Source organism: Cyprinodon tularosa, unplaced genomic scaffold (genome assembly GCF_016077235.1).
Source record: "Cyprinodon tularosa strain WSP-4 unplaced genomic scaffold, ASM1607723v1 ctg819, whole genome shotgun sequence".
NCBI classification, from domain to species: Eukaryota; Metazoa; Chordata; class Actinopteri; order Cyprinodontiformes; family Cyprinodontidae; genus Cyprinodon; species Cyprinodon tularosa.
Genome location: NW_024039584.1, coordinates 1 through 24,500, shown reverse-complemented (window position 1 = coordinate 24,500; position 24,500 = coordinate 1). Strand labels below are relative to the sequence as shown.

At 40.2% G+C, this 24,500-nt stretch overlaps 1 protein-coding gene across 1 annotated transcript; it reads right to left on the bottom strand.

Annotated features, from left to right (window-relative positions):
* Positions 1-249: 249 nt before the first annotated feature.
* LOC119774576 (protein wntless homolog) lies at positions 250-22,653 on the bottom strand (the record flags this gene model as incomplete). Its single annotated transcript, XM_038272116.1, has 10 exons — positions 250-791; positions 2,606-2,774; positions 4,388-4,471; positions 5,316-5,459; positions 7,648-7,711; positions 7,830-7,927; positions 13,261-13,429; positions 20,792-20,928; positions 21,045-21,206; positions 22,516-22,653. Coding segments are annotated over 10 exons (1,275 nt in total), but the record flags the coding sequence as incomplete, so codon positions are not given.
* Positions 22,654-24,500: the final 1,847 nt, after the last annotated feature.

The following is a 24,500-nucleotide window of genomic DNA, read 5'->3' as shown; positions in this document are numbered from 1 at the left end:
TGATAATGAGTTTATTTAAATACGCATAAAAAAAGAAAATGGCTAAACTAAATACAGAGGGTAGAAGGCTATGATCAACGTCCGACATTCAGAGCTTGGTACCGACAGTGTGGGAAGATAAAAATAAGGACTTGGATATAAAAAAAAAAAAATGGATATCTACATTGTAACATAATAAATGTAAATTATTTTACCAAAGTAGTAAAAGTCCAGCGTACAGTGATAAAAAAAAAACAGAAATTCAAAAAAAACAAACAGACTGTAGTGACAGCTCTAAGAGCTTGGATAAAAGTAGGCGGGCGTTCGCTGAAACGTCTCCGTTCATCCTTTAAACTCTTCAAGTCTCTGCAAACAACCTAAAAACAATCTGGAGGTTTTGACGGCTGCAACATAAAGCATCCTACCTCTTTAAAATCCATCCAAAGCAGCTTTTTCTGTACCCAGCTTCGTCTCAAAGGCATTGTGCAACATTTAAAAAAAACACCACAGTGAACATCTAGAAGGAAATTCGACAGCAAGTCGTCTGAAATCAAGAGGACCGACGTGGAGGTTAGGAAAGGGGCGCCACCTGGACCGGCTGGAGGATCTGTGATGAGTGCAGCTCTGACAGGTGGATTGTTGGCGCTCAGGGAGGCGGGACGTCAAAGCGAAGGTAGCGGGCGGTGTCTCGGACGGTGTCAACTATTCCTGGGCCTCCTTCCCGGTCATTTTGTAGATCTCAGTGGGTCCGTCTACGTGGGTGATGGTGGTGGTCAGCTGGATGTCTTCTCCGCTGGCGGCGCCGCCGTCACCTGGACACAGATCATCACAACCAACATTGAGGATTTTTAAATCTGGAGAAAAGAAATCCTTCAGAAACTTTTAGAATTAAAAAACATGTTTGTGTTAAACCCACTTTACTCTGATACCTGTAAATAAGTTCAATGTTAGCAGCTGTGTTCAGAGATGAACTAAACCGTCAACAAGTATGGAGAGAACTTTGCTCCATTATTGTTGCAAAGAACATTTTATGTATATATTGATGAAATTTTTTTTTCTAAAATGATGAAAATTAGATATATATATATATATATATCTCAAATATCTATCTCTCTCTCTATCTATCAAATATCTATCTCTCTTTCTCTCTATATCAAATATCTATCTCTCTCTATATAAAATATCTATCTATCTCTCTCTCTCTCTCTCTATAGATATATATATATATATATATATATATATATATATATATCTATCAAATATCTATCTATCAAATATCTATCTATATCTATCTATCAAATATCTCTATCTATTTCTCTCTATATATACACACACACCTCTTGTATATAATAGGACATTTGAAATATGAAAATCTGTAAAATCAAAAAATTTAATCCAAAGAAAAACTGAAAAGCTATGTAATTTAAAATAAAATCTGAGGTTATTCTTAAACATTGTTTTGTTTGAAGCCACTTTTTAAAGTAAAATTTCTAAATTGCATTGTTTTTTTTTTTTTTCCATTTCCAAACTCTGTTCACTCCATTTTATTCTCAAAGATGGAAAAAGAAAAAAGCCGTCAGCCGTCACCGCCCGTCTTTTTTATTGTTAGAATATAAAACACCTCAAAAACAAAAAATTTAGATGTTTTACATTTTAAAAACAGGAATTTACCTGAAAAAGAAACACAAAATGTCCTAGTCAAAGTCCAAACTCAAATCAAACGGCTTTTCTGTGGCTTTAAAAACAGTTTATGATCCAAAACTGGAAAAAATCAAAATCTAGAAAAGTCAGTTTTTCTTAAAATAAGTGCATTTGTTCTTAAATTGAGGAGATTAAAGAGACATTTTGCCAAAGGAACAAGACAATTTAGATTTAAAATAAGAAAACACATTTGCATTGTCTTATTTCAAGTGCATTTTATCTAATTATCTTATTTTAAGGGTAAAAATACTCATTCCATTGGCAAATTATCAAATTTACCCATTCAAATCAAGGGTAAATACACTTAATTTGAGAAATTTTTACTTATTTCTAGATGATTTTTGCAGTGAATATGAGCCTGAGTGAGTCGGCGCTGCAGGAATTGCTGCCAATAGGAAGCTCTTAGTAGTGAGCCTCTGTTTTGGGGACTGGTGGTGCAGAGGGGGGGGGGGGCAAATAAACTTACACCACATTTAAAAGGTTTTTGCTTTAAACCGGTCTAAACGACAGGAAACAAGAGGTCTGTGAGTGAAAGAGCTACAGATATGCATCAGTTTCTGGATTATCTTCTGTTTTTAGCAGCAACTTCCTGCAAACCAGGCAGCTTTACTGGTTCCCATTTGCATAAACACTTCCAGCTTAAACACGAGCCGAGTTTGAAAAGAGCTTCCAAAACTTCCAGCACTTTCCGCTCGTCTCAGACGGGATGGATGGATGGTTTTCATTACTTCCTCGCACTTCTCCCCCCTCCCCTCCCCTCCGCACTGGAAGCGAGCCTAGCCTCCATCAGCATCACCGTCTGAAGCCAAAGAGCCGTCTTTACCCCCCCCCCCCCCCCCCCCCCTACAGCTTTAGTGATACTTTTTAACACCCCCCCCCACCCCATTAATCCAAATCACTGTCAGAGTTCAGAGCACATAGTTACCCGTGATGCACTGACCACTGGACTGCTCGTCTCCGTAGCGTTTGTGCGAAGGTGCATACAGGAACATGATGGCGAAGACGTACAGGTTCCACATTCCATAGATTCCAGTGCAGAAGGCACTGTTTATCTGCACCGTGTAATCCCCCCAGTGCCAGTGACCCTCGTTCACCTGGAAACAAACCAGGAACACTTTCAATGACGTTCTATGAAGATAAAAATGCTATTCTGTTTTGTTTTTTTTTTTAAAGACTGTAAAGTTCACCTGCACTCCGGACTAGGGATGCACGATATTGGGATTTTGGCCGATATCCGATATGCCGATATTTTAAAACTCATGTAGCCGATAACCGATATCGATACCGATGTTAAAGCTGGACAAAAATAAGTAGTCATTGAAAATAGCAGTTTTGTTATCCATTTCTGACACTTTGAAAAATAATATACTCAAATATATTTTCATATGCTGATATCAAATAGATTTTTAAAAACGCAGTATCGATCTATTTTACTTTCAAAATCTCGCGAAATTTCATCGTTCTGAGTTTCTAAAGTCTAAAAATAAAAATACTACTTCTTCTTCTTCCTCAAAAACTTTTTTACAGACTTAAAAACTTCTAAAGACGAGGGAAAAATATTGATCCATTAAAATATCCCAATATCTTCATATGCTGATATATTGCCATTTAAAAACACCATATCAATCTCTTTTACTAATGAAATATTGCTATATGTCATCGTTATGCTACGAAATCCCCCCAAAATTCACGAAATGTTGCCATATTTTTATATGTTGATATATTGACGCGGTATCGATCTATTTTACTAACAAAATCTCACAAGAATTTGCAAAATATCACGAGAGTTTGTAACAGAACGATGAAATTTCACCAGATTTTGAAAGTAAAATAGATCGATACCGCGTTTTTAAAAATCTATTTGATATCAGCATATGAAAATATATTTGAGTTTATTATTTTTCAAAGTGTCAGAAATGGATAACAAAACTGCTATTTTCAATGACTACTTATTTTTGTCCAGCTTTAACATCGGTATCGATATCGGTTATCGGCTACATGAGTTTTAAAATATCGGCATATCGGATATCGGCCAAAATCCCAATATCGTGCATCACTAGAAGAAGTAGTATTTTTTTTTTTTTTAGACTTTAGAAACTCAGAAGCTGATCAAATATCGGGTTAAATATCGGTGGGGTGGCCGATGTCCGATATTCAGTTTTAAGGCCGATACCGATAGGGGGCCGATTATATTGTGCATCCCTACTCCTGTTACTATAGTAACAACTCTTTATATGCATCTTGCACTACTCACTTTGACTGATTATTGATTTGCACTGCCGGCTGTTTATTCACAGCACCGATTGTTTACATTTACATCTGCAAAAACGTACTTTAACTGTAATATTCAATTACCTTCCACTGCACTTTAACTTAGCTTCTGTTTATTCATTTTATAGTAAAAACCTTTTTTTATAGTAATATCCATCTGTATATTATATTCAGTACATATCCAGCTGTAAATTTAGTTCATAACACTAGTGATCTATATATCATATTCATTATTTATAATAGTATTCATCTCTATACTCATTCAGTAGAAACCATGTTCTATATTTATGGAGCCATTATTCATCCTGCACTTGCTGCTTTTGCACTTCTTGTTAGACCTAAACTGCATTTTGTTGCCTTGTACCTGCACCTGTGTAATGACAATAAAGTTGAATCTAATCTAATCTAAATAAAAGCCTCCGTCACAAAGGCTCACCTGGCTGATGATAAAGAAGATGATGGTCATGGCGGCGCAGGTTAGAGTCACCAGCATGAGGAATTTGAACCTGAAAATCAGGCCCTGGAAAAAAAATAAATTATATTTATCCCAAACAGTTAATATCTGGCAAAACAGAGAAAGGATTTCAGTGTTAAAGCCTAACTGGTCACCATGCAGCTCTATTATAGAGAGAATATTCTATTCTTAACAGAGTTGTTTTGTATTGATCATTTAGAAGTCGATAAAACCATCACATAACTTTCCAAGTTTCTCCAAAATAGTTTCAAAAGGTCATCGGGCCCAAAGTTGGCACACGCGTCGGGACCAATGGTGCGATGCGTGCTTGTATATAACTTTCTCATTAGTCCGAAGGTTTGCGAATTATTAGTGAAAACGTCGCAAAAAAATCCCATAGGAAATGAATGGGGAGAGGGGAAAAAAAAAAAGCATAGAAAACAGCGATACAGTCACGTAGAAAAACAGTTTGAAGCTCAGTTTGAAGATAAATCCTTCGTCTGTATAAAACTGAAGACGGCATGTTGATAACTGCTACGGTTTTTGTATAATCAGACCTCAAGCGCCACAACGTTTTAGCAAAATCCAGCCTGCTAGAGTGGAGGAACTGAAATGCTAGAATGTGAGGCGGCCGTTTTTTTAAGACCAAAAAACATTTTAAACTCGCCCTCACGGCCACACATTTATAGCTAGAGTCGCCATTTTTGGTCAGTTTGTAGGCTGAAACTGACCAAAATGGTCAGTTTTTGGTCGGTTTGTAGACTGAAACTGGCCAAAATGGTCAGTTTTTGGTCAGTTTGTAGACTGAAACTGGCCAAAATGGTCAGTTTTTGGTCATTTTCGGCGCGTTGATGTTCGTACGGCTTCATTAAAGACCCCGGAGATAAAATCAGAGCAGAATCTAACGTACCTCATAATGCAGGCGTCTGGCTTTGGACATGGCAGGCAGGGACGTCCTTTTGCCGCTGATGTTACGGAAGACTTGAAACACCATAAAGCAGAGGAAGAGGAAGTAGAGACAAGCACAGATTCCTGCTACGATGATGAAGGACATCTGAGGAAGCACTGGTCAAGGATTTAAAGAGCTAGTATCAATATGCAACGCTTTATATCTTTCTAAGCTTTAAATTCCAATTTTTGTCATGAGAAACTTTACTTGCACATTATTTTAGTGCAATAGAACAAATTATTTTATCAAGTCATGAAAATACCCCCCAAAAACTTAAAAAATGTCTTCAAGATGAGCAAGAAACAACAAGCTACATGGCAAGTCCCAATTCAGGTACTAACCCCAGTGGGCCTCAGCAGATGGCCGCTCACACTGAGCCTGGTTCTGCTGGAGGTTTCTTCCTGTTCAAAGGGAGTTTTTCCTCTCCACTGTCGCTACAAGCATGCTTAGTGTGAAACGCACCAACTATGTATATGAAACATCAAAAATCATCATACAAAGCAAATTAAACGAATAAAAGTAAATCAAGGATGGATTTTTTTTTTGCCATTTTCAAAAAGAAAAAAAAATTGCCAGGTACCGTATTTTCTTTTTAAGACTCTTTTTTTCCCCTCAAAATGTGCGGCGCGCCCTTTGGTGCGGTGCGCCCTATGTGTGTTGTTACTGCGGACTTTTGAGACCCCCTCATTGAGGAGATGATGAAAGAGTGGCTGAATGTAAGGAGACCAGGTGGTTTTTTTCTCACTCATCACCATCTCTGGTAATCTGGGACTCCATCTCACAGCTGATGTGAAAAACATGGTGAAACAAATGAACGCTGTGCTTATTGCGGGAGGTCTGACAAAGGAACTTCAACCGCTCGACATCGGTGTGAACCGGACGCAGCAGAAGCAGCGAGTTTACATGCAAAGTCAATGGTTGACGCGCGTATAGACGCAGCAAAAGGTCCCGCAGCGCGTTTTTTAGCAGCAGGCGCAGCGCGTCGGAGCGTTTATATGGCAATCATACGTTTAAGCATCTGACGCTCCGCCAACGCGCTGCTGCTGCTCGAGATGGAAAAATTGAAGTTTTGCTGTTGGACAGCAAATATAGCTGCAAGGCAGAGAAAGGATAGTGAAGCTCCACCCAACGCGCGTCAGACACACTTTTGCACCGCGCAGCCAGAGCAGCAAAGCTGCTTCAGCCGCGCGTCAGAACTAAACTGGTACAAGCAGCAAAAATGAAGCAGCAGGATAATAAAAGCGAACATATTCTGCCAGCAGAATAATTCCACGAAAAGTGGAAGGCAGCTCTGCTGGCACCGTAGTTCGAGCTTTCGCAAAAGCCGGCATCATTTCCGAGGAGCCGCACGGCACGGAAAGTGACTCTGACAGCGAAGAAGGGGAAATTGTCATGTTTGATTTAGAGCAGCTGTTTAACTCAGAAACAGAGGATGATGACTTTGATGGATTTGATTAATACTTTGTAATAAATACTTGAATAAAGCACAATCATACTCAGTTTTGCTCCCGCTCTATTTTTCTACCTGAAAACTTAATTCAACAGCAGGCTCTGGGCCGGGTCGCCTCCGGGTTCACCGCGGCGGCTGGCAGGTGTTTTTCATCTAAATAATCTAAAGGATTATAAAAGGATAATAGGATAATAAAAGCGAACATATTCTGTCGGCAGGTTTCAGGATTTTAAGTTAATTTATGCGTCAATAAACTGTTTCAGAGGAGTGATCACAGCCCTGTGTCATCAGCGATGTGTCTCTCACGGCCGGCCCCCAGGTTTGAATAATACTTTGTGATAAATGCACCTTGCAGCTATCTTTGCTGTGATCAGTGGGAATAAAGTAGTTTTAATATGTTTTTAAGTGAGTAAATCCACCTGAAAACTTATTAATTGCAGTCAGTTCATCCAGATTACCATCCTTCTATACTATTTCTGTTGGAGGCGCTCAGACCCCCACATACCAGCGGTGCACCGACAATAGGAATGTCTCATGGCCAGCTCCCAGGTTTGATTAATACTTTGTAATAAATACATGAATAAAGCACAAACATACTCAATTTTGCTGCCGCTCTATTTTTAAATATGCAGTAGAGGTATTTAAACGTAGTAGAGGATATGTAGCGGTATATAAAACCCGCGCCTTTTAGTACGGTGCGCCTTATGTGTGTGTTAAATACAGAAATGGCACGCATAACTGAGACTGCGCCTTTTAGTACGGTGCGCCTTATGGTCGTGAAAATACAGTTTTTTCAAATTCCCAAAGTTCCAGGGACCTATGAGAGTCCTGCAGAAAGGATACAGCCAGCTCCGTTCCTACATCCGAGGCCCAGATGCTGTAGAAGGGATTGGTCAGCTGGACGCCTCTAGAGACACAAGAGAAAACCATTGATGTCTGCTGTAAAGCTGACAATTTTCAACAATGATAAAAATAATATTAGGCTTTAAAGGGAAAGCTGAGGAATAAAGAAGTCTTTTCAGCACCTCTCACACATGTCGAAGATAAACAGGCAGCAAGAACCAAACACAATGGGGCCGACCTGCTTCCAGTAAACTGAGAAACGGTTTCTCTCCGTCTGGTCCTGAGAGGAAAGAGAAAAGCAAATAAAATAGGATGTTTTCACCCTGAAGTACTGCACATTTATCTGTTTTCTAACTAAATCTGCTTTTTATTATCACTGTCACAAGTTCGGACCAACTATAACGCTTTACGGTTCATTCTTTTTCAAAATCAAACAATTTTTTTTTCTTTTTTTTTTGTTTGTTTTCAAATCAAATTAGAAAGCTCTATCTTGTATTGTGTTTCAGTGCAATCCTGTTTCTCTGACTGTGACTGACTGGATGTGCTCTTTTAATCCTGACATGGGTTTCTTCCTGTTAAACAGGAGTTTTCCTCTCCACTGTCGCCACAAGCATGCTTAGTGGGGGGGACTTTGCTTTACTGGAACTTTGAATCAATCTGACTGGATGATCTGGTGAACTGGGAAGTCCCTTGAGATGACATGATGTGAATTGGAGCTATAGAAATAAATGAATTTAATAAAATGTTATTTTAAAAAAAATGTATAAAGTTCCCTTAATCTGTGTATTATTAATTGTTTCTTTTTTCAATCTTAAACCAACAATGAAAACACAAAAATCTTTTTTTTTTTTTTCAAATTTCGTTTTGTAAACTAACTTTGAAAATAAATGAAGAACATGAGGCCCATGAGGCGAGTAAAGACAGGAGAATCATAGCAGCGCTGCAAAATGTTCAACAGGAAGAACATTCATTAGCAGCTTAGAACGTTTTTCAGATGCAAGCCTTCATCAATCCATCTATAAATCACAGCCGTACCCATTATAATGTAATAAGGTCACATTGGCCGTCTTCAAATGTTTATAACAATGCAAAAAAATTTAATCTAAATAAGTCTTTTCTTCTTAAAATAAGTGCATTTTTTCTTGAATTAAGGATTTAAGTGAAACACCTTGCCAATGGAACAAGACAATTTACACTTAAAATATGAAAAAACAATTAGTCTTATTTCAAGTACATAATATCAAGATACCTTATTTTAAGAGTAAAAGTATTCATTCAATTGGCAAATCATCTTATTTACCTGCTCAAATTAAGAGTAAATACCCTTAATTTAAGACATGTTTACTCATTTTGAGATCATTTTTGCAGTGTAACAATTATAAAATCTGAGTATTATTTTATTTAAGCTAAAGTATGTTTAAATGCACGGATCATTTTATGAAAATCATTTTAAAATTGCTGAACTGTGAAGAGGAGAGCAGAGAGGCTCTGCAGATTGAGAACTGCGCTCTGCTGCAGCGCAAATAAAAAAAACAAGAGATAGCTCTCCTAAAGCCGGATGTACACTGCACAAATCTTTTCCCATTTCGTGCATATTTTAAAGTCATGCGAGAATTCTTCGATCGGCCCGACTTTCAGCCTGATGGTGCGTTGTCTAGCTGTACAAAAAAAATACTAATATGGGAGTCAGTATTGGTAACGATCACGTGATTGGGGCGGTACAGGATTAAACATTAACGGAAAAAGACGGGAGCGGGAGCAAACCAATAGTAACTAATAGGGATGCACGATATAATCGGCCCCCTATCGGTATCGACCTTAAAACTGAATATCGGACATCGGCCACCCCACCGATATTTAACCCGATATTTGATCAGCTTCTGAGTTTCTAAAGTCTAAAAAAAAAAAATAAATACTACTTCTTCTTCTTCCTCAAAAACTTCTTTTTTACAGACTTAAAAACTTCTAAAGACGAGGGAAGAAATATTGATCCATTAAAATATCCCAATATCTTCATATGCTGATATATTGCCATTTAAAAACACCATATCAATCTCTTTTACTAATGAAATATTGCTATATGTCATCGTTATGCTACGAAATCCCCCGAAAATTCACCAAATGTTGCCATATTTTTATATGTTGATATATTGAAGCGGTATCGATCTATTTTACTAACAAAATCTCACAAGAATTTGCAAAATATCACGAGAGTTTGTAACAGAACGATGAAATTTCACGAGATTTTGAAAGTAAAATAGATCGATACCGCGTTTTTAAAAATCTATTTGATATCAGCATATGAAAATATATTTGAGTATATTATTTTTCAATGTGTCAGAAATGGATAACAAAACTGCTATTTTCAATGACTACTTATTTTTGTCCAGCTTTAACATCAGTATCGATATCGGTTATCGGCTACATGAGCTTTAAAATATCGGCATATCGGATATCGGCCAAAATCCCAATAACGTGCATCCCTAATTTTATTCATTCTAATAATATTGGGAAATACTAACAGTGTAAAGAGGCATATTCCTGGCTTTTACACCTGATTTTTTATGTTTAAATTTTAATAAACGAAACCATTACCTTCCCAGATTCCTAATTCATCTTGATAAGATGTATTGCTTTTTATCAACAAGCTGGAGATGTCCCCAGATTTGCCACCTTACGATAAGACAGAGGGAAAGTGATTTTTTTTAAAAATCAGGTTTTTTTCTTTCTGCCCATTCATATCTGGAAAATTATGCACAGTAAATTGCCTTATGTCATCTTTATGCTACGAAATCCCCCGAAAATTCACAAAATTTCGCCATATTTTTATATGTTGATATATTGACGTGGTATCGATCTATTTTACTAACAAAATCTCACAAGAATTTGCAAAATATCACGAGAGTTTGTAACAGAACGATGAAATTTCACCAGATTTTGAAAGTAAAATAAATCGATACCGCGTTTTTAAAAATCTATTTGATATCAGCATATGAAAATATATTTGAGTATATTATTTTTCAATGTGTCAGAAATGGATAACAAAACTGCTATTTTCAATGACTACTTATTTTTGTCCAGCTTTAACATCGGTATCGATATCGGTTATCGGCTACATGAGTTTTAAAATATCGGCATATCGGATATCGGCCAAAATCCCGATATCGTGCATCCCTAGTAACTAATAAAAACTAGGATAGATGCCAAAAATATAAAATAAAATAGAAAGAAAAAAAATCCAGTACTGGCGCCGCCATTTTGTAGTTTTTTTCCTTGAAGCCTACACTATAATGCGAGTCAAAGAAAACTACACGACCCAAAAACCAACAGTGCTTCCGCTCTGAGTTTTTCACCCACGCTCAAAAACAACAATGGAGGGACCAACAGTTAGTGGCGAACTCGACTTCAAAAGGTTTGATTGTTTATTCACCTAAGATAAGCATGGTCTGTTTCCTTGTTTGCTACTTTTATTATGTATTTATAATTATTATTCCTTTTACTTTAACTGACCTTTACTACAGTTAGAAACAGGAACTTAAAGGCATACTATGCAACATTTTCCAGTTAATTAATGTGTTCCATAACGTTTTGGATGATTAAATGAGTCATTTCAGGTGGAACAAAGGTTTTCTCGGCCGCCCTGGTGGTCTGTAGGGGAAATACCGTACTTGCAATTGCAGGAGACCTCGGCCCGCACCCACAGGCTCAGAAGTCTCGCCAGAGTCAGTCTTGCTTTACGGCGAGAACTGCTACACGCCCCCAGTGAAAGGCATGCTCGTTGCTAGTGCAGTGGCGATATTTGTGCAGTTATCATGGCGGAACCAGCGAGAAAATAACGTATGAAAACATGCTAAATTTTCAAACTCGAAAACTGGAACAAAATAGTCACTTACCGCAGTAGACATGGTGATTCGTTGCGTTCGCCTGTCTGCTAAGCTCAAAACAACCGCGCCTGGCTTGACGGAGAAACCAGGAGAACATCTGAGCATATTTACGACAGTGCACTTTTACTTTCGCCCTCTGGGGGGAGCCTCGCTGGAAAATCAACACCCGTTGTAATTTCACCAGGAGTGGAACGGGACAGGATTTAGATTTCTACTCTGGCCCGGGATCGGGACGGGACACCATTTTTTTCTGTGGGAGTGGGACGGGACAGGAGTGAAAATCCACTCCCGTGTCAGTCTCTACTCCGCAGTGAGATGGCGCCACTCGGACTCGTCTATCCGGAAGCCAAACCAGTAGAAGAGGAATATGTGAAACGCGCTGCCTTGGCTATTTGTGCGATTTAGTGCTGAAAGCCCTAAAAAGAAAAGACGTAACAAACATTGCACCCCCGCCATGCTTCTGTGTTTTCATCTGAGAAGAAGAAGAATCCTTGTTTACCCTCTGAGCGATTTGCTCACGACCACATTACGACGGCCCGACCTTCGATTCCTGATGAGGAGGCAGCCATTAGAGGCTGATCGCCCCACGTTACCCCCTGTACTCTACACCATGTATGCCCGGGTTTAGAAAACTAAGAAAATGAAGTCTAAGGAAGTTATCATGCAGAACTGTAGAAAAATTTTCCTTTAATAAAGTAGAGCAGTAAAGCTTCTGTCCTTCCTGCATTACTTTTACTTTCATACTTTAAGTCATTTCAAAAATGGTACTTTTACACTTTTACTGGAGTAAAAAGCTTAAGTTGATCCTCTAACTTCTACAAAAGTGTTTTTTCAAACAGTAGGATTTATACTTTACTACTGGAGTAATAAACATTAATACCTTTGATGCCTCAAGCAGCTGTTAAAATTAGGGAAGCACAATATTGGGATTTTGGCCGATATCCGATATGCCGATATTTTAAAACTCATGTAGCCGATAACCGATATCGATACCGATGTTAAAGCTGGACAAAAATAAGTAGTCATTGAAAATAGCAGTTTTGTTATCCATTTCTGACATCTGATATCAAATAGATTTTTAAAAACGCGGTATCGATCTATTTTACTTTCAAAATCTGGTGAAATTTCATTGTTCTGTTACAAACTCTCGTTATATTTTGCAAATTCTTGTGAGATTTTGTTAGTAAAATAGATCGATACCGCGTCAATATATCGACATATAAAAATATGGCAACATTTGGTGAATTTTCGGGGGATTTCGTAGCATAACGATGACATATAGCAATATTTCATTAGTAAAAGAGATTGATATGGTGTTTTTAAATGGCAATATATCAGCATAAGAAGATATTGGGATATTTTAATGTATCAATATTTTTCCCTCATCTTTAGAAGTTTTTAAGTCTGTAAAAAAGAAGTTTTTGAGGAAGAAGAAGAAGTAGTATTTATTTTTGTTTTTGTTTTTAGACTTTAGAAACTCAGAAGCTGATCAAATATCGGGTTAAATATCGGTGGGGTGGCCGATGTCCGATATTCAGTTTTAGGGCCGATACAGATAGGGGGCCGATTATATCATGCATCCCTAGTTAAAATGGAAACTATATTTTCTCAGGTCAATTAGGCTGCAGGAGAGACGTTCAAAAAGTGCTGCTAACTCAGAGACTCCGCTCGTGAAATTCAGCTAGCACCAATAGGGAAGTCTTAAAACGTGGTCTGGTGAATACAGTACCATCAGATGTTCGCCGCAGAAGATGATCCAGAAGGAAAGAAGCATGGAGTAGAAAATGCCCTGTCTGATGTCTCCAAAGAGCAGCATCCAGGTCCAGTTAAAGCCAACAGAGAACCACTCCACCGGGATGTTGATGAAGGTCATGGAGATGCCCAGAGCGAAGATGACCCTGATAGAAACAAAAAAAAATATACGCTTTTTATTAAGATGGCGTTCCTCCCTGGTAACCAGATTTTAGACGATCAGAGGCTACGTTCACACTGCAGGTCTTAAGGCTCAATTACGATTTTTATGCGTTGCCGTTCACATATCCAAATATATAAGACTTCTATATGATCTCCTGTGTGAACTGAAGTCATACATCATGAAGTCTGTTAGGTTTATGCTTTATACATCATGTGCATTGTTATTTTGTTAGCCAGATAGACAGAGTAGAAGGTCACTGTGTGTAAGGAGGTCATCTAAATAGGACAGCTTTCTTGTCTTTTAAAGATACACAGGATATGGGCACATCTTGGAGCCGGTCTGATAGAGGAGAACTATCTGTAATCCTTGGGCATGGATGGCGGGTCAGTTTCTGATATGGACCTGATGCAACACATAGACTCATGAGCTATAAGAAGGAGAAGATGACCTTGTTCGGGGCTCAATCTTTGCCGGACGCTCGCGGACGTGATTTTTGAGCCCACAGCTGTGCAAGCTCCAAGCATTTTCTCTGTCCTGTAACGACCTGATCTGGATTAAACTCTTGTTACTTTTTTACTCCTGTTTTATAGTCCTTTTTATATGGTTTTACCCAGTTTGAGTTAAGAGTAGTAAGCAGAGATGGGAAGTAACGAAGTACAAATACTTCGTTACTGTACTCAAGTAGATTTTTCTGATATTTTTACTTTACTTTACTACTTATTTTTATGGCGACTTTTTACTTCTACTCCTTACATTCTTACACAAATATCTGTACTTTCTACTCCTTACATGTTTAAAAATTGGCTCGTTACTTTAGTTTTGAATCATTTCAATGGAGTTACCGTTATTATTTTTCACGTCATCAATACCAAATTCAGTCTAATTGGATGGGAATCTACGTTGCATTTGACGCACCACTACAAGATGAATCGACAGATTCGGCGGGATTCATTGGCGGCAAATCATTGCAGCTAGGTGGCGGTGGCGTTAGCATAGTAGCATGGACGACGAGATGATTGAAAATGAACACAACGGAGATCTAGTCCTATTGGCAGACATCCATTTAAAATGTAGGCAACGGCATGAAAAAAGTGGTTTCTACTTTTACTTTTATACTTTAAGTAAATTTACAAGCCTGTACTTTGTTACTTTTACTGGAGTAAAGAAGTTTAATCAGTACTTCCACTTTTACCAGAGTATTTTTTTACACAAGTACCTGTACTTTTACTCAAGTACGGAAAGTGAGTACTTTTGCCATCTCTGGTAGTAAGTAACTTGCTCCCAGGAAAAGAACCGTGAGGAAGCCACGGTGGCGCAACGGCTTTTTTAGGGGACATAAATTCCTCATTTAACAAGTCCATGACATCACAGGCCAGCGTGCTCTGTGTTTACAGAAGTAAACATGGATGGTAGCGCTGGAGAACATCTAGAGGTCTTTGCCAACCTTAAAAACACAATCTTTTCAAGATGGTTAAACATAAAAACTGCTCTCTGCATCATCTTCCGCTATGGTTGTTGTTTTTCTTGCCGCTTCTTCACAGCAAGACCCAGGAAAGTGACCTTTGTCTGGTATTAATGGCGCTTAGGTCAGATAAATGCGACCTGGCCGTTCAGACACAGGTCGCATTTGAAAAGATCCGATTCGTATCAGGACCACAGAGCCAAGTAGCCTGACGTAGTCCGACTCAATTCTAGTCAGAATCTGAGTCTGATGCTGCTCCATAGAGCTGTGATTATGGGGCGTGTTTCGAACGAACCAGGAAGAAAAATGCCTCTGCACTCAATTGGATAGACCTACAACCAATAAGAGCAACGGAGTGCGTGACGTATGTTAAGCGACATACATTGATAAATCTTTCTTTCCAACAAATGCCTTGATCGCGTTTCTCTGTTCCTCTTTTAAAATTAATTTGCTGTCGATATCTTCTAGAACAGACCTAATAGCAGAATCTACTCACCTCAACTCTCCAGCGGCAGCCATTGTTGTTGTCACCCAAGCACGCTTTGGAGACGTGGTTGATTACGTTACTGTTGATCATCTGTCCAACATCGTATAAAGCCCGCCCTGACAGTTTGATTGGCCCGCCAGATATTGTGCTAGCATACTCGCGCTACTATTGAGCAATGCCAGACCGAACTTCCCGACCTCAAACGTTGTGGGCGGGACTAAGTTCGGAATGGCACCCAGGCTAAGAGCCAAGTGGCCTGGGTCGCATTGGAAGAAAATGGATCTGCGTCGTTCAGGCTGTCATGAAAGGATCTGATACATGTGGGCCAAAAAAAATAAATAAAAAAATCGGATTTGGGTCACTTCAGGCTGCAGTGTGAATGTAGCCAAAATGGCGTCTGACATCCGTTTCTCATCTTTATGATGCTCAGCATTTCAACAGGAGGCCAAGCTGAACAGCAGGTTGGTTAAATAACGACGGACTCTATGAGTTCTGACCTCATCCTACTGCAGTGACAAAACGACCTCCTGACACGTGCCTTCTGTTTTTAGATGAATTTAAATTTGGTGTAAAATGTTTTCAGCCCATTATTTCTTTTATTAAATGCAGCACAGTTTAATGTAAGAGAGCAATATCCTCTAACCGACAACCTGTTGTGCCGCCCAGGGGCTTATTTAAGACATTTGGGGCCCTTGGCAAAGACAGGCATGTATGTAAAAGCTCAGACATATTATACATACTAGGGATGCACGATATTGGGATTTTGGCCGATATCCGATATGCCGATATTTTAAAGCTCATGTAGCCGATAACCGATAGATACCGATGTTAAAGCTGGACAAAAATAAGTAGTCATTGAAAATAGCAGTTTTGTTATCCATTTCTGACACTTTGAAAAATAATATACTCAAATATATTTTCATATGCTGATATCAAATAGATTTTTAAAAACGCGGTATCGATCTATTTTACTTTCAAAATCTCGCGAAATTTCATCGTTCTGTTACAAACTCTCGTGATATTTTGCAAATTCTTGTGAGATTTTGTTAGTAAAATAGAGCGATACCGCGTCAATATATCAACATATAAAAATCTGGCAACATTTCGTGAATTTTCGGGGGATTTCGTAGCATAACGATGACATATAGCAATATTTCATTAGTAAAAGAGATTGATATGGTGTTTTTAAATGGCAATATATCAGCATATGAAGATATTGGGATATTTTAATGTGTCAATATTTTTTCCCTCGTCTTTAGAAGTTTTTAAGTCTGTAAAAAAGAAGTTTTTGAGGAAGAAGAAGAAGTAGTAATTTTTTTTTTTTTTTTAAGACTTTAGAAACTCAGAAGCTGATCAAATATCGGGTTAAATATCGGTGGGGTGGCCGATGTCCGATATTCAGTTTTAAGGCCGATACCGATAGGGGGCCGATTATATCGTGCATCCCTAATATATACCCCAGTGGGCCTCAGCAGATGGCCGCTCACACTGAGCCTGCTTCTGCTGGAGGTTTCTTCCTGTTCAAAGGGAGTTTTTCCTCTCCACTGTCGCTACAAGCATGCTTAGTGTGAAGGCTTTTCGTCCGTTCATCCGTTTCTATTTGCATGTTTTCAGAACTAAAAGAAGGCTTTGTTGGGCTGCTGGATAAAACCTGGAACTCAACATTATTTCTGACATTTTGAATTGAAAAATCTTCCTGGATGGAAGAGAAACGTCTTCAAACTTGGAAGCAAATGGATTGTTTTTAACTTTTTCTGGTATTTTTAAAAGATCCTTATTTCTCCTGCTGTACAACTAAGTTCCTTTCATATTTTATTTCTATTTTAGCTGCATATTAGGTTTTAAATTCCATTATGTTTTAATATAAGACTCTTGATTCAACTTTATGTCATGATACACCTTCATTACCCCCCCTCTTTCAGTTGTTGTTCCTGCCTCAGAATGACCCTTAACACCCGCCCAGCTAACACTCTCCTGTGAGAAGCACGGTATTTACAACATTTTACAACACAATGACTTTGAGGCTTTTGCTGAGAAGATAAGTTTGTTTGAAAAGCAAAGTGCTTATCGAGCCAAAAGGCTGCCCCACAGCAAGAAAGGGGTAGAAGTATAGATAGTTCCAACATGATGTCACGCCTGGAATGCCGCAGCATGTAGGTGAACCACAGTTGTTGCGTATCGTTAGGTTTATGGGTGAACAGAACAAAGTCGATAAAAGCAGTGAAGAAAGGTTTCCATGTCTTCTGATTGTCAGTATGCAGTGAATGCAAGAAACCGAGCAGCGAAGTGTGACCTGCATGATATTCAGAGAAAACACAGGCCCTCAAATATGGATTTGCTTTAATCACTTCCTATGAAGAGACAGGGTCGATTCCTTCCCACCATCATCGCGGCTCCCCACCCCCATGCAGGGGAACTGAAGACCTCGCCTGTTCAGTTAGGCCAGCAATTCCCTTTAACAACTCCTTTAAGCGTCACTATATGAGCCATTTACTGCTTTAGTGTGTAATTTTTAAAAAAGTTAGGAAGTTGAGAGGACCGTGCGAACCAGCGAACCTCCGAGGTTAACAGCAGCCAGGGCTAACGTTAGCTTTGGGCTAACGTTAGCCCAAAGCTAACGCTAGCCCATCTGCAGTTCACCAGATCATCCAGTCAGATTGATTCAAACTTTTCTATCTAAGGAAAACCAGCTGATTGCATCGACTCATTGACTCTTCAGCAATCCCTCACACTAAGCATGCTTGTAGCGACAGTGGAGAGGAAAAACTCCCTTTTAACAGGAAGGAACCTCCAGCAGAACCAGGCTCAGTGTGAGCGGCCATCTGCTGAGGCCCACTTGGGTATGTTTAGTATGTCTGAGCTTTTAAATACATCCATTCTTCTAACAAAGACATTTTTATGTATTTATTTTGAACATCAAGTAATTTTAACCAAAGCAAGTTCCCCTCACATCACTCTGAAGTTTAAAAGGGAATCTGAGGTTTACCATCTTGATGCCTCAGAGGGTCAGCATGGCAGGAACCTTTGGTAAAGCTTTTAAAGCATGAAAAAATAATCTGCTATCCATAAAATAGGCCATGACAAGTCACACATCTTAAGAGCTCGCTGGTCCTCTGGGAATAAAATCCCTGAGCTGGAAAAAAACAAGTGGGATGGAGAGAGACACTTGGCATGTAGCTGTGTGTGTGATGGGGGTAGATTTGGTTTCTGGTTGGCTGGTGTGTGTAGCTGTTCTAAGGAAATTCATGTGCAGCGTGCATCCGTTGAGTGCTGCTAGATTTCGTAACACGTTTCACGCTTCGTCAGCTGCCTCCTGCAGCACAGATTGCAGCCTCTTTACTGATCCATCGTCCCAGCACAGCGGGACGTTACGACAACACTACAGCTTCAGATTAATATCAAAACAACATTTAAAGCACTTATAAAAGGCAAATCTGCCCAATATTATAGACAGTACTCGAGTTGGGGGTGGGGGGAATCCCCCTTCTTAAATGACCATCCCCCCCACACCATCCCCTGTTACATTTTATTACTGACTATAAAATTTATACTATATATTACCAGCAAAAATATAGCACAGCCCGCTAACATTTAGCAATCAAAGGAGTGTCCTTCCATGATCCCAGTGGGAAATTAATCCCTAACTATGTAGGGGCAGCGATAGCCACGCTAACTCTGTGGGGGCAGTGTTAGCCACGCTAACTCTGTAGGGGCAGCGATAGCCATGCTAACTCTGTGGGGGCAGCGATAGCCATGCTAACTCTGTGGAGCAGTGATAGCCACGCTAACTCTGTGGGGCAGCGATAGCCACGCTAACTCTGTAGGGGCAGCGATAGCCACGCTAACTCTGTGGAGCAGTGATAGCCACGCTAACTCTGTGGGGGCAGCGATAGCCACGCTAACTCTGTGGGGGCAGCGATAGCCACGCTAACTCTGCTAACTCTGTGGAGCAGCGATAGCCATGCTAACCATGTGAGAGCAGCGATAGCCATGCTAACAGTGTAGGGGTCGCGATAGCCATGCTAACAGTGTAGGGATGGCGATAGCCGTGCTAACAGTGTAGGGGCGGCGATAGCCGTGCTAACCCTGTAGGGGCAGTGATAGCCATGCTAACCCTGTAGGGGCAGTGATAGCCATGCTAACCCTGTAGGGGCAGTGATAGCCATGCTAACCCTGTAGGGGCAGTGATAGCCATGCTAACCATAAGAGAGCAGTGATAGCCATGCTAACTCTGTAGGGGCAGCGATAGCCACGCTAACTCTGTGGAGCAGTGATAGCCATGCTAACCATGAGAGAGCAGTGATAGCCATGCTAACTCTGTGGAGCAGTGATAGCCATGCTAACCATGTGAGAGCAGTGATAGCCATGCTAACTCTGTAGGGGCAGGGATAGCCATGCTAACCCTGTAGGGGCAGCGATAGCCATGCTAACCCTATAGGGGCAGCGATAGCCATGCTAACAGTGTAGGGGCAGCGATAGCCATGCTAACAGTGTAGGGGCAGCGATAGCCGTGCTAACCATGTAGGGGCGGTGATAGCCGTGCTAACAGTGTAGGGGCTGCGATAGCCGTGCTAACAGTGTAGGGGCGGCGATAGCCGTGCTAACAGTGTAGGGGCGGCGATAGCCGTGCTAACAGTGTAGGGGCGGCGATAGCCGTGCTAACAGTGTAGGGGCGGCGATAGCCGTGCTAACCGTGTAGGGGTGGCGATAGCCGTGCTAACAGTGTAGGGGTGGCGATAGCCGTGCTAACAGTGTAGGGGTGGCGATAGCCGTGCTAACAGTGTAGGGGTGGCGATAGCCATGCTAACCATGTAGGGGCGGCGATAGCCATGCTAACCATGTAGGGGCGGCGATAGCCATGCTAACCATGTAGGGGCGGCGATAGCCATGCTAACCATGTAGGGGCGGCGATAGCCATGCTAACAGTGTAGGGGTGGCGATAGCCATGCTAACCATGTAGGGGTGGCGATAGCCATGCTAACAGTGTAGGGGTGGCGATAGCCGTGCTAACAGTGTAGGGGCGGCGATAGCCGTGCTAACAGTGTAGGGGCGGCGATAGCCGTGCTAACCATGTAGGGGTGGCGATAGCCATGCTAACCATCCACAATCCCATCTTTTTTTTCTTTTTTTTTTTTTCTTTTTTTTTTAAACACAACTAGACTACTGATTATAGATATTAAAATGTCTGGGATAAGGAACTAAAAAAAACAAAAAGGATTTGTGATCTGTCATGTTTTCGTTTTTTTAAAAGGCAAGTCTCTTAATAATGAATAAAAGAAGTCTGTGATTTTAAAGTGACAAAAGATGCACAGATGTTTCTCTTCAATAAACTGTAACTCTCACTAAATAATATTTCTGTTCGAGTCCAACTCGTTCTTTGCCAAGAGAAGCCTTACTTTTCCAGAAGGACAGGCGGTCGGGTCATGAGGGTGATCCGTCTCCAGTACCAGATCATTATGATGAGGATGCTGGGAGTGAGGAAAGTCTTCATGGCAAACCAAACCTTAGTGAAACCTCCGTTCTGATGGATGCTCTTCAGAGAAAATAAAATGCATTCTACATTTAGCATTTGAACTGGGTTTTATACATTCTTTTCAATGCCAACACCACAATAAAAACATATCAAGAAGAATCTTTTGACCAACTGACCACAAGATGAATGTCTTTGATCTCTCCAATCCCAATATTAACCTTCTTGCGCTCGTTGACCGGCAGGCGGATGTTGACGAGATAGTATTTATGAGCAACACTCCCCACCTCCATGAAAGGCAGGGGGTCACATTCATACTGACGGTCCTGGCTCCCCAAGTTCTGGAAAACAAAAAAAAGACACAGTAGAGGGTTAAAAGGGTGGAAACAGCTCAACTTTTAGTCCATGAGGCTGACATCCTGTATACTTTTAAGGATGGGCTTAAAATTTAATTTTTGATAGAGCTCATAGGTAGAGGGGCTCAGATTATTCTGAGTTATCTCTATAGTTATGCTGCTATAGGACTAAACTGCTGGAAGACTTAAAGGAATAGTACACCCAAAACATGATTAGCCTTCATTTTCTACTCACCCCCATGCTGAACAACACTCTGGAGTACTTTTTTGATATCTCAAATGCATCTGGAGATCTGGGAGGCTTCTTGCTGTCTGCTGACATTCAAATAATGGAGGTCTATGGTGACCGAGACAGAAAGGTCCATAAAAGTCCACAAAAAACGTGTCAATATTCCTCCATACTGCTCGTCCAATATATTCCAAGTGTCCTGAGTGGGTAGCGTCCATAATTTACTCGAAACGAAGTCATTTAGAATGTTTTTAGAGCATAAACAGTAGTGTATAGGATTTCCTAAAAGCGCGTTCACGAGTCTACGGAAACCGCGGCAGACCAAACCAGACGAAAGTGCGCATTCAGCGTCTGCTCTGCCGATAATGCAAGCGTAGAAGAAGAAATGTGCCGTTTACCTGTGCAAAGAAAGAAACAACGAAAGAAAAATGTCTGAGGACTTCAGTGTTGAGGAAGAGCATGAGTTCTTTGCCGAGCTGAATGCGCACTTTCATCTGGTTTGGTCTGCCGCTGTTTCCGTAGACTCGTGAACGCGCTTTTAGGAAATCCTATACACTACTGTTTATGCTCTAAAAACATTCTAAATGACTTTGTTTCGAGTAAATTATGGACGCTACCCACTCAGGACACTTGGAATACATTGGACGAGCAGTATGGAGGAATATTGACACGTTTTTTGTGGACTTTTATGGACCTTTCTGCCTCGGGCGCCATAGACCTCCATTATTTGAATGTCAGCAGACAGCAAGAAGCCTCCCAGATCTCCAGATGCATTTGAGATATCAAAAAAGTACTCCAGAGTGTTGTTCAGCATGGGGGTGAGTAGAAAATGAAGGCTAATCATGTTTTGGGTGTACTATTCCTTTAAGGAACCAAGCTCTGCACGGATTGGTTTTCAGATGGTAGTGTAAATGGAGCTTATGTTGTTAAAATCTGCTCTAAACCAGAAAATATGATGAAAATAGCAAAGGGGATCAAAAATTTAAAGATTTGACAACAATTTCTAGAAAATCTTGGAAAGCATAAAAGAAAAAAACGTCACCTAACACCAAAACAATTTTTTACCTTCTCAAATGAGAACTTGCAGTTTAGGTTCCTCCGTTCAAACGAACGAGCCATCTCTGTCCACTCGCTGTATAAATCATCTCTGTAGGCCAGGCTGACATCGATGGTGACTACTGCTCCCTCCTCTGAGAAGGAGAATCATCACAGCGACAATAAAATAAAACATTTATAGCACCTTGTCCCCCCCCTTCCTTAGCGGGAACCTAATTATTAGCAATCCGCTGTTGTCCCACAGTGGGAACATTCAGGTGTTTTAAATAACCAACAGTAGCAAAAACACATTAAAAACTGCAAACTCAGATCAAATGAAGTGTGCGGTTGAACGCGGTGATTTGAAATATGAAAAAATGATGTAATAATTAACAGCAGATCTGTCTGATCCCAGCAAAGGAGTTTTTATCAAGTCTAAACGCGCTAGGATGGAAAGATATGCGTTAACGCTCCTTAGAGCACCTAAGGTACAGCAGTCTTATCAACAGACGTCTCACGTGCATCCTGAAGTATGGCATTAGAAGAGCTTCAAGGATAAGGCGAAATTGGATTCAGCTTTAAAAAAATTCACAAAATTGTTTATTTTCATCGCTTAAAGTGTTTTTTTTATGTTTAAAAAAAAAAAAATAAGTAGGTGTGCTGACGAGGACATGGACACATTTCACAAATCCATTTTGACATAGCAGACATTTACCTCACATGACCCATCAGAGGTTCCCTTCCTGAATAGCGTTTCTCTCCCTTTCTCTCTCATGCACCATCGCTAATATTAGCCAATATGATAAAGTGCAACCTGCCCGATTGCAACAGAGTCATCAAAACCTCGCTCCAATACTAGTTAGCTAATTCCACTTCCTGTTTTTCTACAGTCAAGGATAAAGTCAATGCACCACCTCTCAGTGGTTACTTTTTAATGTACCCCGAGCTTCAACTGAGTTGGGAAAAATTGCATTCTCCTACTCTGCACCTCGGGGATGGAATAACCTCCAGAAAGAGCTCCAATTAGAAACTCTGGTGTCCATTAATGAATTTAAAGCAACCATGAAGAATGTAGTGATGGAGATATGTGCTTGTTTTTCTTGAGATGCTCAATGTGTTTTAACATACTGCTCTGATTTTATTTTTTTATTTTATTAGGCCCGAGCAGCGAAGGCTGCAAGAGCCTATTGTATTTCGAAAGTTTCTTATTATTATTAGGGGGGCCACATGCCGAAGGCATGGCCCACCTATTACTATTGCACATATTTATTCCGCGTATTATTATTATAGCTTATAGTTCTCCTCGTCCCCTAAAAACTTCGGCGTGTAACTAGTCACGCACCATTCGTCGGATCGGGCCCAAAGTTGGCACACGCGTAGGGACCAATGGTGCGATGCGTGCTTGTATAAAACTTTCTCATTAGTCCGAAGGTTTGCGAATTATTAGCGAAAACGTCGCAAAAAAAATCCCATAGGAAATGAATGGGGAGAGGGAAAAAAAGCATAAAAAACAGCACCTCACTGTGTCGGCATACATTCATGTAGAAAAACAGTTTAAAGCTCAGTTTGTATATAAATCCTTCGTCTATTTAAAACTGAAGACGGTATGTTGATAACTGCTACGGTTTTTGTATAATCAGACCTCAAGCGCCACAAAGTTTTAGCAAAATCCACCCTTCTAGAGTGGAGAGACTGAAAAGCTAGAGTGTGAGGCAGCCGTTTTTTTAAGACCAAAAAACATTTTAAAATCGCCCTCACGGCCACATATTTATAGCTAGAGTCACCATTTTTGGTCAGTTTGTAGGCTGAAACCTCTGGACTCACACAATGTCTTCAGAATTACGGTAGGATTAATACTTTTCCTTAAAAACGCTCCAGACCGACCTAAAGTCGATGAAAATCAGAGCCGTTTTTCATTGGTTTTGGAGCAGCAGTGGGGAGAAAAACGAATGACATTATATGTTTTCAACTCGTCATAAATATTTTTCTGAAAGACACACATACACAAAGTTGCA